This window comes from Pavona decussata, unplaced genomic scaffold (genome assembly GCF_977016875.1).
Source record: "Pavona decussata unplaced genomic scaffold, jaPavDecu1.1 SCAFFOLD_140, whole genome shotgun sequence".
In the NCBI taxonomy this organism is placed as follows: domain Eukaryota; kingdom Metazoa; phylum Cnidaria; class Anthozoa; order Scleractinia; family Agariciidae; genus Pavona; species Pavona decussata.
The window spans coordinates 2,035,809-2,053,101 of NW_028145553.1; the positions used below are offsets into that span (position 1 = coordinate 2,035,809).

General features: G+C 40.4%; 3 protein-coding genes across 3 annotated transcripts; all 3 read right to left on the bottom strand.

Annotated features, from left to right (window-relative positions):
- Positions 1 to 1,751: 1,751 nt before the first annotated feature.
- On the bottom strand, positions 1,752 to 4,176 carry LOC146466948 (uncharacterized). Its single transcript, XM_085126648.1, has one exon. It carries the CDS (start codon positions 2,867 to 2,869, stop codon positions 2,144 to 2,146), a length of 726 nt encoding a protein of 241 aa, XP_084982774.1. The 5' UTR covers positions 2,870 to 4,176; the 3' UTR covers positions 1,752 to 2,143.
- A 126-nt stretch (positions 4,177 to 4,302) lies between these two features.
- Positions 4,303 to 8,439, bottom strand: LOC146466949 (uncharacterized). The gene has a single exon (XM_085126647.1). The coding sequence runs from the start codon at positions 8,320 to 8,322 to the stop codon at positions 5,485 to 5,487; it is 2,838 nt and encodes a 945-aa protein (XP_084982773.1). The 5' UTR covers positions 8,323 to 8,439; the 3' UTR covers positions 4,303 to 5,484.
- Positions 8,440 to 12,269: 3,830 nt separating this feature from the next.
- Positions 12,270 to 15,337, bottom strand: LOC146466950 (uncharacterized). The gene has a single exon (XM_085126538.1). The coding sequence runs from the start codon at positions 15,093 to 15,095 to the stop codon at positions 12,270 to 12,272; it is 2,826 nt and encodes a 941-aa protein (XP_084982664.1). The 5' UTR covers positions 15,096 to 15,337.
- Between the last annotated feature and the right edge of the window lie 1,956 nt (positions 15,338 to 17,293).

The following is a 17,293-nucleotide window of genomic DNA, read 5'->3' on the forward strand; positions in this document are numbered from 1 at the left end:
AATTCTTCAGCTGATTCTTGTAAATAGGCCAAACTTCCTTGAATCATCTTGCATCTGACACATTTAAATGCACACTTGCCTTGAAAAAAAAAACAAAGGTCTATTGTAACAGACTTGAAATTAATTTAGAGGAATAAAAAAAAGGTAACGGACAGAGATGTTAGAGAACGGAAGACAGGCAAAACAACGCGCATTAAACAACCAGAATTTCTTCGGCTCAAAGACAAATGATAGCTTCTTGAGGGTTGAACCGGCTAGATACGGCTGGATACGTGGATACACAGTGGCAAAGCCCACCCCTCTTCTACTAAAATCATACAGTGTATATATCAAAGTGGAAACGCGGATAAGTGAGAGCTAGACGGTCCCTTTCCTATTAATATTGTAGGTATATATCGAAGTGGATATGGAGATAGAAGGATACAGGGTGTGCCACACCATCGATCTCTCTCCTATTAAAGTAATAGGAAACATAAACATTGTTTATGTCTATAAACGTTCAACATTGTATCAAAGCGCTTGAAGTTTTGTAAGTCGTGGTTTGAACTTGGAGGCCGCCTTATACCTGCAGCGAAAACCGATCGAATATTCTCAGTATTCTTTTTAAGGGTTCCGAGAAGCACTTAGAATAAAATAGAATAGAAGAATAGAATAGAAGTCTCGGCCATTTCATTTCCTTCCAATATCATGAAAAAACTTCTTCTATTCTATTCCATTTGTTGTATTCACCGGTCTCCATTATCCCGTGAGTCTTGCTAGTATTATTTTAATAACCTTGGACGTTAAATTAAAATGTTGTGCACCGCCCTGTTTAAATCGTGTGTATAAAAACTCAAAATTTCCACAAAAGTGTACTACAATAATAATATTTGTCTGGAAAGTCGCACAAATTCCGTCTCTTAAACTCCTAAAAATCGCCTCCCTTATAGTCAAAAAATGAAACATTTTACTAAATTCAAAACATTTTACGCTTCATCGTTACTTATCCTCAGCCAGACATGTTTGTTTTGTGACAGAAACGTATCCAAGCGAATTGACCTTTACGGACAACTAAACAGACAGAAATGATAGGCAGTCAGAAAAATTTAGACATGTTTCACTTAATCCTTGTCATACATCGGCCAATAACGATTTTCTTAAGTATATTAGCATATTAAACTTGGTGTTACTCACGCGAACAGATCACTTTCGGTCAGTATTCTTAATCATGTCTGTCATGTCAATGTTATACACATACAGAGCTGGTCAATTGCATCCGTACATGAATTACACCCACGACAAATTTCATGGACAACGTATCACTTTCCTTCAATTACGTGTTATTGTTCTTGGACAGTTTTTCGCAAAACACGAGCAAAGGTTAATTTATCATAAAGACCAAAAGCGAGTTCTATAATTACTTCGAGAAAACATGCAAGTCCAGTTCAGTTGGGAGCCCAACCGACAGAGTGAACAGAGTTTCAATTCAAAACAGCCAAACGATATAGTGATCTCACATAGCATACATTTTCGACCGTCAAAGTTAAAATTGCGGCGGATTGAATCAACTGAAACGAGAGAATCGATTAAAGCGTATGAGCGGAGTATACAAAGGTCAAAAGGAGCCAATTTGAAGCCGTGTTTGTTCGAAGCGGGCTTCACGATGTATTTTTGCGAGGCTTTCTGAACAGCTGTTTAAAACAGAATCAAAAACTTTCCGTGTGATTGGCTACCGGAATCAAATGCAAAAAAAAGTGAAGAGACGACCTACATGAATGATTAAAAACCTCTTTTATTCCACGCTACTTTCCGCTATCCAGAACACTTCCATTTTCATGAACAAATATCATTTACAATTTCTTGATCCTTTTCTTTCATGCATGAATGACAACCTTTCCCAATGCGGAAGTTTAAATAACCAAAGTTCCGTTTGGCATATAATATATTTTGTACAAAAATATCAAGTCCTTTTATTTATGATTTTGTAAATCTGTATTGTATGACATGGATTTGGCGATGGGTTTCGAGAAAAAAATTAATAAATAAAATAGTATAACCTAAGAGACGACAAAAATAAAATAAAATCCATCCATGTTGAATAATTTCCCTATTCGATCCCTTGTATTTTATTCGAAAGTGTAGCGGTGGTTTTAATTAATAGATATTATTCCTCTTGCTCCTCCTCGAATGAATCTTTCCATTTCCCAGTTTTCTTTCTGAATTCACCGCTCTTTCCTAAACTGTCAGGTTTTTTCTCGGGTTGAACATTGTGAACAAGCGCGAGGACAGGAATTTTCTGTATCGCTGACGAAGAAGAACTACTCAACGAGCGGGTGTCCTCTGATGCGATCGAAGCACTATCTGGTGTTTTGGTTTTCGTCGCTAAGCCGGCCGCTGAAGATTCTTCTGTCGGCGCTTTCACATACTGTCCTTTCCTGTGGTTCGGCGAAGATCGACAAACAGGGACGATGAGAACAACACAAAACATCAGAGCGCCAAGTGGCACAAGAGCGGTCCCAACCAACGTGAAATCGTCCAGCAAAGTGTTGAAATTGATTGCGCTTTGGTCAAGGACTTTTCTAGAGCCATCGCTTTTCTCCAAGTAAACGACTGATCTCCGTGGGATCAAGTAGCCCACAAGCATGAAAGTCACTCCAATTAAAAGGATAAGAATAGACAGCGTTAGAAGAACGAGGGTTTTTCCACTGTAAAGCGAAGACATAGATGCACCGCATTTACACTCGTACGGGCAAAGCAGTTCTTCGCGAGGTGTGTCGCCCGTAAACATATGATGATGTAGATAGCGTATACCAAAGCGCGAATCCTCGCGGGATGTTTTCGCCCGCGAGGATCGCGACCGCGTCTTGCGAGGTTTCTTCGATTGACTCATGGTAACAAAAATTAACACCCGCTGTATTTTCCCTTATGTAATCTTGAACGTGTATTCCGTCCGTAGATCTCCACCTCCTCACCGTATTTCTTTGGGATCGAATTTTAAGCGAGACATTGTGCTCCAAACATGTTTGTGTTTCCGTGGTAGCGATGGCTTTTTACGTTTCAACTCGATGGCAGAAAATCGGTCAAAATCTTGAATAAACGAGAAGCCAAGATGAAAGGCGGTGTAGTTCTTCCAGGCGAAAACACTGAAATTACAAATAACTTTCCTCGTCGGGAAGAGCCCGAAATAAAATCCACTTTTTTAAAAACACGTCTCAGGCGACTCAACCCGGCAGCTGAAAAAGACTAAACGGCCTAGAATTCAATGTGTATCATGAATTCCCGTTCCGAACACTGGCGGTAAAACACAAGTGGCGATTGCTTGAGGATTTTCCAAAGGGTGGACACTAGCTATGATGTTTCCTTCTCTTCCGAATGAAATAGAAAATGATTCGACGACCGTTAAGGCAAAACTCATCCAGTTTTCGCGTATTCCTACCGATGTGGCAGTGTTTCGAATACACCGCGGAACATGTTAATCGCTTTTGTCTCCAGCGATCAGCTGTTCTTTAGCGATCACTTTCCAACGCAAAATTTCGCGCCCCAAAACAAACTCAACCGAGCGCTGATTGGTTCACGCGATTCATATTCGAATATCGAAGGTTTTGATTGGTTGAATCTCAAACAATTAGGATCTTGGCGCCAATGTACACGTGGCGCGTCCAATATCTGATAATCTATAGAACCTATAATCATACTCTGTGTATACTTGTAAACCTCTTGCTAGGAGGTCAGTTTAGTTAAGATTTCGCTCAAAAGGAGAGGATAAGTGGTTTAATAAGTCGTAAATGCTTTTCCTGAATTACGGACAAAGAACGCCTTCACGTGAGTGATTACACACGGCCCCACAACGAGTGTTTATGGATTTCTTTACCACGCAGTCTCAAGAAATTTAAAATTATCGGAAAAGTAAACTCCGACATTTGCTCTCTTGCCGATAAATTGAATTGCAGAATTCAAAATAAATGGGCGTGAAGATAAAAAAGAAGGAAATTTAGAGTATGAAAGAAATCAGTTGAATAAAACCTATTACCCTTAAAGTGTGACAGTTTTAGAAATCTAAAAAGCAGTATTTTAAGACGTTTCCAAAGCAACTGAAAGCTCCTTTCGAGCTGAATAATTTATCATAAATTTGTATCAAACACAGCTGCGCGTGAATAGAGTCTATCTCATTTTTGTTTCCTTACAAGAGCAATATTAGCACCATTTCCAGACTAAAAGGGTTTAACTTAAGATAATTTTTCTGTTTTCCTTCATTAATACAAGATTAAAGCGAAGAATGATACCAAAAAGATTAAAAAAGCGTCCTGAATTCATCAAGTGGAGTCAGTGATAATCATTTGTTTTTATTCAACGACGCCAAAAATTTACATTTTCGGCCTGGTTTGATAGCTTTTATTTAGACGAGTTGGGATCTCCTTGCTTTTTTCACCGTTTTGCCAAACAACAACCGAAATGGTTTGATTGTGTGTCACTGATGACAGAAACAGAAAATAAGAATTTCATTTTTCTTCGTGTAGCCTGCCTTTTCGGCCTCCTGTTTAACTTGGCGGGTGACACAATGGCCGGAAAAGACATCTTTTCGCGCAGGATAATATCCATGTAGCTTTTTGTCCGCCTGCGTTGCAGGCCGAACTTTCAGAAACAGCGTCAATTCGTTTGGCTATATAAGAATATAATTCAGTGCAAATAGTTGCTGTTATGAAAACCTACAGAACGACTACAGAACTTATTCAAAACCACTAACATACATTAATTTATTTGTATTTTAAAGATTTTAGAATAATGTTTACTTAATTATCTCTAAAAATGCACCGCTATCCCAGTTTTAGTTTTGGATTCAAAAAGCCCTTCCTAAGATCTGATTTCTCGCATACACCCCATGTTACATGTAGTCATAAAGGGCGCAAAAATACTTCCTGTTTTCGGAGGCACCGTCCTTAATAACATTTGCGCATAAACGACTAGTTGTATTCTGTGCATTAAATTACAAAGCTGTTCATAGCATATACTTTATATCACGGTATACAATGCAAATTTATGGACATGGAGATTGTAAAATGTGACTTGGAAGAAAAGAACCTGGTTTCATGCTTGTGTTGTAGCGATGTAATCAAAGGCTTTTCAACTTCGATTCTGAATTACCGATGATTGTGCAAAAAATTGGGTGATGAAACATGACCAAGACTATACTCACAATCTTTGTTGTCTTAGTATTTAACCCCCACCCCCCCCCCCCCCCGAAAAAAAAAGAAAAGAGAAAAAGACACAAGAGGAGGGATGGGGCACTGATTTAAAATTTTGGCGATAGCATGCGGTGGCCCTTATTCGAGTAAGGAAAGCAGTGTATGTGACAGCTGATGTGAGGAAACCAATGTGATTTGTGTGAGGGAACAGATTTTTCACCCGCATCCCTTACAGTAAAGATGTTGATTCTATTATCATATTCACAATTTAAGCCGGATATGGAAGTTATTTTGTTGCAAATGGTTGTATCCGGTCAGCTAATCACAGAGACTCAGGGAAAAGCTGTAAGAATGTCTCTGGATGACGAGACACAAATCTCTTGATCTCGCGTTTGTTCCCCAAATGTTCTATAGAATGCTTGAGCCTCGAATTCATCTCGAGGGCATCCTTCATCATTGCTATCGCTTCTTGTACATGTCCAAAATCATCGTGCAGGAGAGCCAGCTGAGTGTCAATCATGACTTTCCATCTATGGTCATCATCCAACTCGATGTCAGCTACCCGCTTTGCTTTCTCCAGGTAATTGAATGCCTCGTGAAAGTTGCCTTTCTTTTTGTGACACATTGCATAGTTTTTGAGAGACATGGTGGTCTCCTTGTGACCGGCCATACCACATTCCTCCATCATGGCTAGAGCCTTGTAGTAGTGAAAGAATGATATGCCCAGCTCGTATTCTGTGTTTCCATGTGCGAAATAGACATCTGCGATGGCTTTATGACCTTGGGCAGTCATAAAATGGACTCCGAGGCACTGTGTGAATAGCCTTGTTGCTTCCAGACGCTCCTCGATACATTTGCGACTTTTGCTGATTTGCAATAAAGTTGCTGCCTTTTCAGGGTGGTCATTAAGTTCCTTGTTGCACAATATCAAAGCTATTTCATAAACCTTGTCACTCAATTCTCTCGACTTTGGTAACCTCTTTTGGAAAAGGAAGCGTGCATAGCTGTTAAAGAAAAGGACCCGCGATAACGAGTTTCTTCTAAATTCTTTATGGTTCCCAGAATAAATCTGTTTGGCCTGTTCCATAACATCTTTGTATTTTGCCCCTTCCCCAACTTTCCTCTTTTCATGTCCCAGGAGACAAAGAAGTTCTACAGCGTGTACGGCTTGGTTTCCTGCGTTGAAGTGGATCAAAAGCTTTTCCAAAACCATGACGTAAAAACTTGGCAAGAGGCACATCTCCAAGTACATGCATTTTTGTGGAAGTTGGTCAAGAAATCTCTTGGTACACGGTTCCAATAATGAATCAAGATGAGATTTCTCCTCCACTGCTTGGACATAGACATGCAGAAAGTACTCAAAATTGTGACGGTCTTCATTGAATGCCTCGATAGACTCTTTGCACTTGTCTTTGCTCCAGTACTTTTCGGCATTCTCGGAAAGCCGTGACACAAAGTGTCCACAAGCCACTTTTTCTAAGTCAACAAACACGTGAGGCCATTTAGCCCGACCAATCGTCTTTGCAAATACCTGAATGAGTTGGTGAACTTGGTATTTACCAGAACACGGCTGCTCCAGAAGAGACCTGTCAATCAATGATTGTAGAATCATTATTGGCTGGGCTCCGGAAGAATCCGTTTTTGCTGCAATCACAGTCTCAGCAGCATCTAACTCGAATGAACCTGGAAACATGGAAAGAATAGCCAGGGCTTGTTGTTCTTTTGGGTTCAAGAGATCAAAAGAGGTCTGGATTGTGTTTTGTAGAGAGATCTCATCGTCCTGAAGAAAATCTAAAAGTTCTTTTTCGAGACTTGCAATTAATTTGTCTTCTTTGTAATCGGACAGTAACGAGCCAACGATGCAGAGTGCCAGAGGAACACAAGCACACAACTCAACTATTTTTTCCGTCCGTGACAGTCCTTGCCTTGTTTTGTCACTGTGAACTTTTGAAAGCAAAAGCTCTTCAGCGTCCTCTGGCGACAAGCTTAATAATCTGATATTCTTGATTTTCAAAGGGGACCTGTCAGCTTTGAATGTTCTTCTTGAAGTGATCACAAAAGTAATTTTTTGGTTCGATAAGGTTCTCATGTCTTGCATCATACTGACAAACTCATTTCTACTCTCCTGAAACTCGAGGGTATCATCGGCATTATCCAGAACAAATGTCACATTCTTCATTTGCTGCTTGCTCCAGTTCAGAAGCCATTGCTGTGGATTATCTGGCGGCTGAGATTGGTTTGCGCTGCAGGCAAGGATCATTGAGGTAGCTACTTCATTTAACGTTGCTTTGAGCCTCAGTGAGCAGTATAAGACAGTTCTACAATGCTGCGGTTTTGCGAGTTCATGAGCCACTTTGTTTGCCACTGTGGTCTTTCCAAATCCTGGCGCCCCAGTTATGACAACAACTGCGGATGCTCCGCTCTGTATAGCTTGTGTAGCTTCTTGAATTTCTGTTGAACGGCCGAACGCTTCCTGAACCTCATCTGGCAGACAGGATGAGAGCTCCGAAGTACGAGATCCTCGAATATTTAAGTTTAAGAGCTGCCCTTCCAGTTGCTCTATTTTCTTCTCCGCATTGCTTACTCTTGGTTCCCAATCGCATTTCAAGACTTCCTCCTCCACACGACGTTTGGTGTCGTGGTCGATAGGCTCATTCTTTAGCAGGTCTATTTCCCTTTGGTCGAGACCCAAGGCTACCAAAGGACGAGAAATTTTGGCCCACTTGTCTTCGAACTCCTCATCAGGAATGCCGGTAGAAATACTGTGACAAAGCTCGTTTCTGAAGCATTTGATTCGTACAATATGTGCTTCCGGGGTGATATCATTCTCTGCAGGGATATTGTGCCATCCCGTGCAAGGCTCCGTCAAGACGCAGATTTCGCGAAGCAGTAAATGCAAAAGCGTGATGTCAAAGGTTGAGGTATCTGGTGGCTCGCCTGAGGAAGGAAATAAATTTTCCCATTGGCCATCGAATATCTTTCCCCTCGTCTTCAACTCTTGAAGCCGAATTCTGTTGTTGTTTAACACTGTCGGCAATGTTTCCGGTGGGTTTAAAGAATGCAGATATTCTCTGAGAACGTGTGTTCCACCATCGATCAGCAATCGTGCCAATCTTGTGCCGTTCGTTTTTTCCGCCGACGAATCGAAAAGCGAAGCCATAAGTATGTAATTTCTGCATGCACAGATTTCTTAAAATTCTTAGAAACAAATAGAATCAGACACAACTTTCTCGGAATATGCAAAGCAGTTATGTATCTCGATCTCACGGTATGACGCGCTTGAAATCGACCTCTATACTGAGGTCACTGCTCCAGCCTATCACCATGAAATATTCAGTTCATTATTATTGTCAATATTGTCTGTACTGTCAGCTGAACTGACGCTCAGTGGTGACATAAGGTTTGGATCAGTTTCCATAATTCTGCATTTTGATACTCTCCTCCGCAGAGGCTCGTTCTTAAAATTTTTTTAGTAAAAACCAGTAATTAAGTGTGTTTGCAAGGGCCACCGCGACAAAATAAAAGTACCCGATCCTGTTGTGAAGGATCCAATCAGCAAAAAAATTGTAAAACAAATAATCTAAAAAAAGAGCAAGGCTGATTTCACGGTCAGGGAAAATATACTTTCCTGATAGTAAAATCAGCCTTGCTCCTTTTTATAGATTATTTGTCTTAAGGAAAGGAGCGAAAAGTCGGAAATGGGAAGAAAAAGAGAAAAGTGGAGAGAAGTGGAGAGAAAAGGGGATTTGTCTCCGCTCGATCTCCGCGCTCCTTTATTTTTCTCCGTTCAGGCGCGAAAGAGGGCTCTGCGCGCGGAGGAGAGAGATTTTGGTAACTATTTTGTGAAGTAAGAGAAATTATCGAAATTAAATTTCGGGCCAGCCAGTAAGGAACGCTCAGCCGGAGCTAAAAAGAGACTGCTTCGCAGGATGTGAAAAACTAATTATACAATAACAGGTGGCAACAAAAAGTCATTATAATATTTAGCAGTCTTGTGCAAATGTTCTTGACGATACTTTATTTGGTCATATGAAATCTGGTCCCGAGAGGCCTGGCTATGACGCGACGTCTGGTACGCTACGTTACCAAGGCAACCGAGTGCCCGACAGCAAAATGGCGGACAGTAAACAAGTCTTTTTACGTTTAAACTCGATGGTAGAAAATCGGTCAAAATCTTGAATAAATGAGAAGCCAAGATGAAAAGCAGTGTAGCTCTTCCAGGCGGAAACACTGAAATTACTAATAACTTTGCTCGTCGGGAAGTGCCCGAAATAAAATCCAGTTTTTGAAAGCACGTTCGTCTCAGGCGACTCAACCCGGCAGCTGAAAAAGACTAAACGGCCTAGAATTCAATATGTATCATGAATTCCCGTTCCAAACTCAGGCGGTGAAACACATGCATGCAAGTGACGATTGCTTGAGGATTTTCCAAAGGGCGGACACTAGCTATGATGTTTCCTTCTTTTCCGAATGAAATAGAAAATGATTCGACGATCGTTAACGCAAAACTCATTCACTTTTCGAATATTCCCAGCGATGTGGCAGTGTCTCGAATACACCGCGGAACATGTTCATCGCTTTTGTTTCCAACGATCGGCTGTTCTTTAGCGATCACTTTCCAACGCAAAATTTCGCGCCCCAAAACAAACTCCACCGAGCGCTGATTGGTTCACGCGATTCATATTCGAATGTCGAAGACTTTGATTGGTTGAATCTCAAACAATTAGGATCTTGGCGCCAATTTACACGTGGCGCATGAATATCTGATAATCTATAGAACCTATAATCATACGCTGTGTATACTTGTAAACCTTCTACTGAGAGGTCAGTTTAGTTAAAAATTCGCACAAAAGGAGAGGATGAATGTTTTAATAAGTCGTAAATGCTTTTCCTGAATTACAGACAAAGAACAACTCAACATAAGTGATTACACACGGCCCGAAAACGAGTGTATGGATTTCTTTACGGCACAGCCTCGAGACATTTGAAACTATCGATAAATTAAACTCCGATATTTGCTCTCTTGCCGATAAATTGTATTTCAGAATTTAAAAAAGAAATGGGCGTGAAGATAAAAAAGAAAGAAATAATTTGAACAAAACCTATTAACGTACCTTAAAGTATGACAGTTTCAAGAATATTAAAAACCAGTATTTCACGACGTTTCCAAAGCAACTGAAAGCTCCGTTTCGAGCTGAATAATTTATCATAAATTTGCTTCAAACGCAGCTGCGCATGAATAGAGTCTATCTCCTTTTTGTTTCTTTACAAGAGAAATATGAGCGCCATTTCCAGACTAAAAGGGTTTAACTTAAGATGATTTTTCTGTTTTCCTTCGTTAATACAAAATTAAGCGAAGAATGATACCAAAAACTGCAAGATTAAAAAAGCCTCCCGAATTCAACAAGTGGAGTCAGTGATAATTATTTATTTTTATTCAATGGCACCATAAATTTACATTTTCGGCCCGATGTGATAGCTTTTACTTAGACGAGTTGAGATCTCCTTTTTTTTCCCCCTGGTTTATTCAAATAAGCGCACTTATACTTTAGGGATACTATGTTGCTGGACGAATTTGAAAGTTGCTTCTAATAAGAAAAAAAAGTACCCGTTTTGTCAAACAACAACGGAAATGATTTGTGCGTCACTGAAGACAGAAAAATACGACTTTTAGTCATCTTCATGTACCCTGCCTTTTTCGGCTCTTGTTTAACTTGGGAGGTGATCGACGCAGTGGCCGAAAAAGAAAATAAGACTTTTATTTTTTACACCTCTACCGTAAGATCCCTGCATTGATTACCTGTAAAGCATCGCATTGATTTCAAGGTTTTATTTTTAACGTTTAAGGCTATCCACGGACTCGCTCCGTCTTACATTTCCGAACTCATATCCGTTAAAGAGTACTGGTAGATATAGTTTAAGATCAAATAATGACATACTTCTAGATTTTCCAACGTGCAAGCCTTTTACTACGCTGGGTGACCGATCTTTTTATATGGCTGCCCCCAAATTATAGAGTGATCTTACCCTTTTTATTAGAAATATATCTTCTCTAAGTGGCTTAAAAGTCTCTAAAAACTCATTTGTTTCAGAAGGAGTTTCTTAGCTAACTTTTATTAATTATTAACTAGAATTTGACTTGTACCAGAGATGTATTTTAGGATTTTTTGTAATGTCTAGGGTCATGATTTCTTAAACATTGTAATGCGCAGATGAAAATGTTCTATTGATATCTGCGCAATATAAGTTAATACTATTATTATTTATTAAAAGACATGTTTTCTCGAAGGGTAATATTTATGCAGCTATATAATTTTAGTTCAGCTTTTTTTGCCCGCTTGCGTTCACTTGCAAGCTGAACTGTAAGCCACTACGTCTATTTGCTTGGCTAAACACTCTGCTCTCTTCGTTAGTTGTGGCTTATTTGATTTTCCCCAAATCGTGGACCACAGACAGCTTACCACGCAGTCGTTTTAGTTCGGCGTGGGAAGCTGGACAGTTATTTGCAGTCTTTCTAAAATGTGCGTATAAAAGTTTTTCAATATAGTTTATATAGTTTATAAAAGTTGATCAAAAAGACTAGTTTATACGGCGGCATTCTTCGTACGCGCAATGCAAATCCGTGGACCTCGACCTGGAATTTGTAAGACACGACTTAAAACAAAAAGAAACTGATTTCTTGTAATGTAACAACGTAATCAAGCGCAGTTCAACTTTAATTCTGAATTGCCGATGTTTGCACAAATTCCCCCCCCCCCCCCCCCGAAAAAAGGAGGAATGGATGGGGCGCTTTAATATTTAAAATAGCTTATTAGACTGGGGTGTTTACCTTAAGCAGTTGAGACACTTTTCACTTAGTGAAAGATTTCTTACCCGCATCCCTTACTGCAAGGATGTTGATTCCGTTATGATATTCACAAAGAAACAGCATTAAAGCAAGAGAAAACGTTGTTGCTGTTTTCAAGTTGAATAAACGTACTATTTTTAATATTAATTTTTTGTAACTATTTAATACTTGTGTACTAGTTATTGGGAGTGGAGAAACAAATAAATGAAATGAAATGAAGAGAGAGGTTAATTTTGCTGCAAATGGTTGTATTTAAAAGGCTAATCATGGTATTGTGCGAATGTCTTTCGATAACGGTACAGAAATTTCTTGATCTCACGTTTGTTTCCCAGTTGATCTATAGACTGGTTGAGCCTCAAATTCATCTCGAGTGCATCATTCATCATTGTTATCGCTTCTTGTACGCGCCCAAAATCCTCCAGCAAGAGAGCTAGCTGAGAGTCGATCATCACTTTCCATCTATGGTTATCGTCCAACTCAATGTCAGCTACCCGCTTTGCTTTCTTCATGTAACTGATTGCCTCGTGAAAGTTTCCCTTGTATTTGTGACACATCGCATAGTTTTTGAGAGACAAAGTGGTCTCCTTGTGACCGCCCATACCACATTCCTCCATCATGGCTAGAGCCTTGTAGTAGTGAAAGAAGGATATGTCCAGCTCGTATTCGGTGTTTCCATGTGCGAAATAGACATCTGCGATGGCTTTATGACGTTGGGCAGTCATAAAATGGTCCCCAAGGCACAATGTGAATAGCCTTGTTGCTTCCAGACGCTCCTCGATACGTTTGCGACCTTTGCTGATTTGCAATAAAGTTGCTGCCTTTTCTGGGTGGTCATTAAGTTCCTTGTTGCACAATATCAAAGCTATTTCATAAACCTTGTCGCTCAATTCTCTCGACTTTGGTAACCTCTTTTCAAAAAGGAAGCGTCCATAGCTGTTAAAGAAAAGAACCTGTGATAACGACCTTCTTCTAAACTCTTTATGGTTCCCAGAATAAATCTGTTTGGCCTGTTCCATAATATCTTTGTATTTTGCCCCTTCCCCAACTTTCCTCTTTTCATGTCCCAGGAGACAAAGAAGTTCCACAGCGTGTACGGCTTGGTTTCCTGCGTTGAAGTGGATGAGAAGCTTTTCCAAAACCATGACGTAAAAACTTGGCAAGAGGCACATCTCCAAGTACATGCATTTTTGTGGAAGTTGTTCAAGAAATCTCTTGGTACACGGTTCCAATAATGAATCAAGATGAGATTTCTCCTCCATTGCTTGGACATAGACATGCAGAAAGTACTCAAAATTGTGACGGTCTTCATTGAATGCCTCGATAGACTCTTTGCACTTGTCTTTGCTCCAGTACATTTCGGCATTCTCAGAAAGCCGTGACACAAAGTGTCCACAAGCCACTTTTTCTACGTCAACAAACACGTGAGGCCATTTAGCCCGGCCAATCTTCTTTGCAAATACCTGAATGAGTTGGTGAACTTGGTATCTACCAGAACACGGCTGCTCCAGAAGAGACCTGTTAATCAATGATTGTAGAATCACCATTGGCTGGGCTCCGGAAGAATCCGTTTTTGCAATCACAGTCTCAGCAGCATCTAACTCGAATGAACCTGGAAACATGGAAAGAATAGCCAGGGCTTGTTGTTCTCTTGGGTTCAAGAGATCAAAAGAGGTCTGGATTGTGTTTTGTAGAGACATCTCATCGTCTTGAAGAAAATCTAAAGGTTCTTTTTCGAGACTTGCAATTAATCTATCTTCTTTGAAGTATGAAAGTAAAGAGCCAACAATACAAAGTGCCATGGGGACACAAGCACACAACTCAACTATTCTTTTCGTCTGTGACAGCTGTTGCCTTGTTTTGTCACTGTGAACTTTTGAAAGCAAAAGCTTTTCAGCGTCCTCTGGCCATAAGCTTAATAATCTGATATTCTTGATTTTTAGATGGGACCTGTCAGCCTTGAGCGTTCTCCTTGAAGTGATCACAAAAGTAATTTTTTGTTTCGATAAGGTTCTCATGTCTTGCATCATACTGACAAACTCATTTCTACTATCCTGAAACTCGAGGGCATCATCGGCATAATCCAGAACAAATGTCACGCTCTTGGTTTGCTGCTTGCTCCAGTTCAGTAGCCAGTGCTGTGGATTATCTGGCGGCTGAGATTGGTTCGTGCTGCAGGCAAGGATCATTGAGGTAGCTACTTCGTTTAAAGTTGCTTTGAACCTCAGGGAGCAGTATAAGACAGTTCTACAATGCTGCGGTTTTGCGAGTTTATGGGCCACCTCGTTAGCTACTGTGGTCTTTCCAAATCCTGGTGCACCAGTTATGACAACAACTGCGGATGCTCCGCTCTGTATGGCTTGTGTAGCTTCTTGAATTTCTGTTGAACGACCGAACGCTTCTTGAACCTCATCTGGCAGACAGGATGAGAGCTCCGAAGTACGACATTCTTGGACATTTAAGCCTGAGATTTGCCCTTTCAGTTGCTGTAACTCCTGCTCAACATTAAGAACTCTTGGTTCCCAATCGCATTTCATGACTTCCTCTTCCACACGACGTTTGGTGTCGTGGTCGATAGGCTCATTCTTTAGCAGGTCTACTTCCCTTTGGTCGAGACCCATGGCCACCAAAGGACGAGAAATTTTGGCCCATTTGTTTTCAAACTCGTCATCAGGAATGCCGGTAGAAATACTGTGACAAAGCTCGTTTCTGAAGCATTTGATTCGTACGATATGTGCTTCCGGGGTGATATCATTCTCTGCAGGGATATTGTGCCATCCCGTGAAAGGCTCCGTCAAGACGCAGATTTCGCGAAGCAGAAGATGCAAAAGCGTGATGTCAAAGGTTGAGGTATCTGGTGGCTCGCCTGACGAAGGAAATAAATTTTCCCATTGGCCATCGAATATCTTGCCCCTCGTCTTCAGGTCTTGAAGCCGAATTTTGTTGTTGTTTAACACTGTCGGCAATGTTTCCGGAGGGTATAAAGAATGCAGATATTCTCTGAGAACGTGTGTTCCACCATCGATCAGCAATCGTGCCAATCTTGTGCCGTTTGTTTTTTCCGCCGACGGATCGAAAAGTGAAGCCATCTTCCTGCATGTACAGATTGCATAAAATTCTTAGAAACTGGAATGGAATCAGACAACTTCCTCGGAATATGCAAAGCAGTTATATATCTCGAGGCTCGGTATGACGCGCTTTCGACCTATCAGTACTGATGTCACTGCTCCAGCCTATCAGCATGAAATATTAATTTCATCATTGTCAATATTGTCTGTATTGTCAGCTGAACGGACGCTCAGTGGTGACATAAGGTTTGGATCAGTTTCCATAATTCTGCATTTGAAACTCTCTCCTCCGCAGAGGCGCGTTATTAAAAAAAGTTCAGTAAAAACCAGTATAATTAACTGTGTTTGCAAGGGCCACCGCAACAAAATAAAAGTACCGGATCCTGTAGTGAAGGATCTAATCAGCCAAAAAATTGTAAAACAAATAATCTAAAAAAATCACGGTCAGGGAAAATATACTTCCCTGGCAGTGAAATCAGCCTTGCTCTTTTTTTTTTTAGATTATTTGTCTTAAAAAAAGGAGCGAAAAGTCGGAAATGGGAAGAAAAACGGAAGTGGAGAGAAAAGTGGAGCATCGTTCCCCGTGCTCCTCGTTATTTCACTCTCTCCAGTGCCTTGTTTGTCTCCGCTCGATCTCCATGCTCCCTTATTTTGCTCCGTTCGAGCGCGAAAGAAGCTTCTGCGCGCGGAGAGAGATTTTGGTAACTATTTTGTGAAGTAAGAGAAATTATCGAAATTAAATTTCGGGCCAGCCAGTAAGGAACGCTCAGCCGGAGCTAAAAAGAGACTGCTTCGCAGGATGTGAAAAACTAATTATACAATAACAGGTGGCAACAAAAAGTCATTATAATATTTAGCCATCTTGTGCAAATGTTCTTTAGGATACTTAATTTGGTTATATGAAATCTGCTCTCGAGAGGCCTGGCTACGACGTGACGTCTGGTACGCTACGTTACCAAGGCAACCGAGTGCCCGACAGCAAAATGGCGGACAGTTTACAAGTCTTTTTTTTCGTTTAAACTCGATGGTACAAAATCAGTCAAAATCTTGAATAAATAAGAAGCCAATATAAAAAGCAGTGTAGCTCTTCCAGACGGAAACACTGAAATTACAAATAACTTTCCTTGTCGGGAAGTGCCCGAAATAAAATCCAGTTTTTGAAAGCTCGTGCGTCTCAGACGACTCAACCCGGCAGCTGTGATTGCAAAAGACTAAACGGCCTAGAATTCAATATGTATCATGAATTCCCGTTCCGAACTCAGGCGGTGAAACACATGCATGCAAGTGACGATTGCTTGAGGATTTTCCAAAGGGCGGACACTAGCTATGATGTTTCCTTCTCTTCCGAATGAAATAGAAAATGATTCGACGATCGTTAACGCTAAACTCATTCACTTTTCGAATATTCCCACCGATGTGCCAGTGTTTCGAATACACCGCGGAACATGTTCATCGCTTTTGTCTCCAACGATCGGCTGTTCTTTAGCGATCACTTTCCAACGCAAAATTTCGCGCCCCAAAACAAACTCCACCAAGCGCTGATTGGTTCACGTGATTCATATTCGAATGTCGAAGACTTTGATTGGTTGAATCTCAAACAATTAGGATCTTGGCGCCAATATACACGTGGCGCATGAATATCTGATAATCTATAGAACCTATAATCATACGCTGTGTATACTTGTAAACCTTCTACTGAGAGGTCAGTTTAGTTAAAAATTCGCACAAAAGAAGAGGATGAATGTTTTATTAAGTCGTAGATGCTTTTTCTGAATTACGGACAAAGAACAACTCCACGTGAGTGATTACACACGGCCCCAAAACGAGTGTATGGATTTCTTTACGGCACAGCCTCGAGAAATTTGAAACTATCGGTAAATTAAACTCCGATATTTTGCTCTTGCCGATAACTTGTATTTCAGAATTTAAAAAAGAAATGGGCGTGAAGATAAAAAAGAAAGAAATGTGGAGTATGAAAGAAATCAGTGGAACAAAACCTATTAACCTTAAAATATGACAGTTTCGATTATTCTAAAAACCAGTATTTCACGACGTTTCGAAAGCGACTGAAAGCTCCGTTTCGAGCTGAATAATTTATCATAAATTTGTTTCAAACCCAGCTGCGCGTGAATAGAGTCTCCTTTTTGTTTCTTTACAAGAGAAATATTAGCACCATTTCGAGACTAAAAGGGTTTAAACTAAGATAATTTTTCTGTTTT

Excerpts from the sequence above, each read along its gene's own strand:
- LOC146466948 (XM_085126648.1), bottom strand. The coding sequence starts at position 2,869 with ATGAGTCAATCGAAGAAACCTCGCAAGACGCGGTCGCGATCCTCGCGG.
- LOC146466949 (XM_085126647.1), bottom strand. The coding sequence starts at position 8,322 with ATGGCTTCGCTTTTCGATTCGTCGGCGGAAAAAACGAACGGCACAAGA.
- LOC146466950 (XM_085126538.1), bottom strand. The coding sequence starts at position 15,095 with ATGGCTTCACTTTTCGATCCGTCGGCGGAAAAAACAAACGGCACAAGA.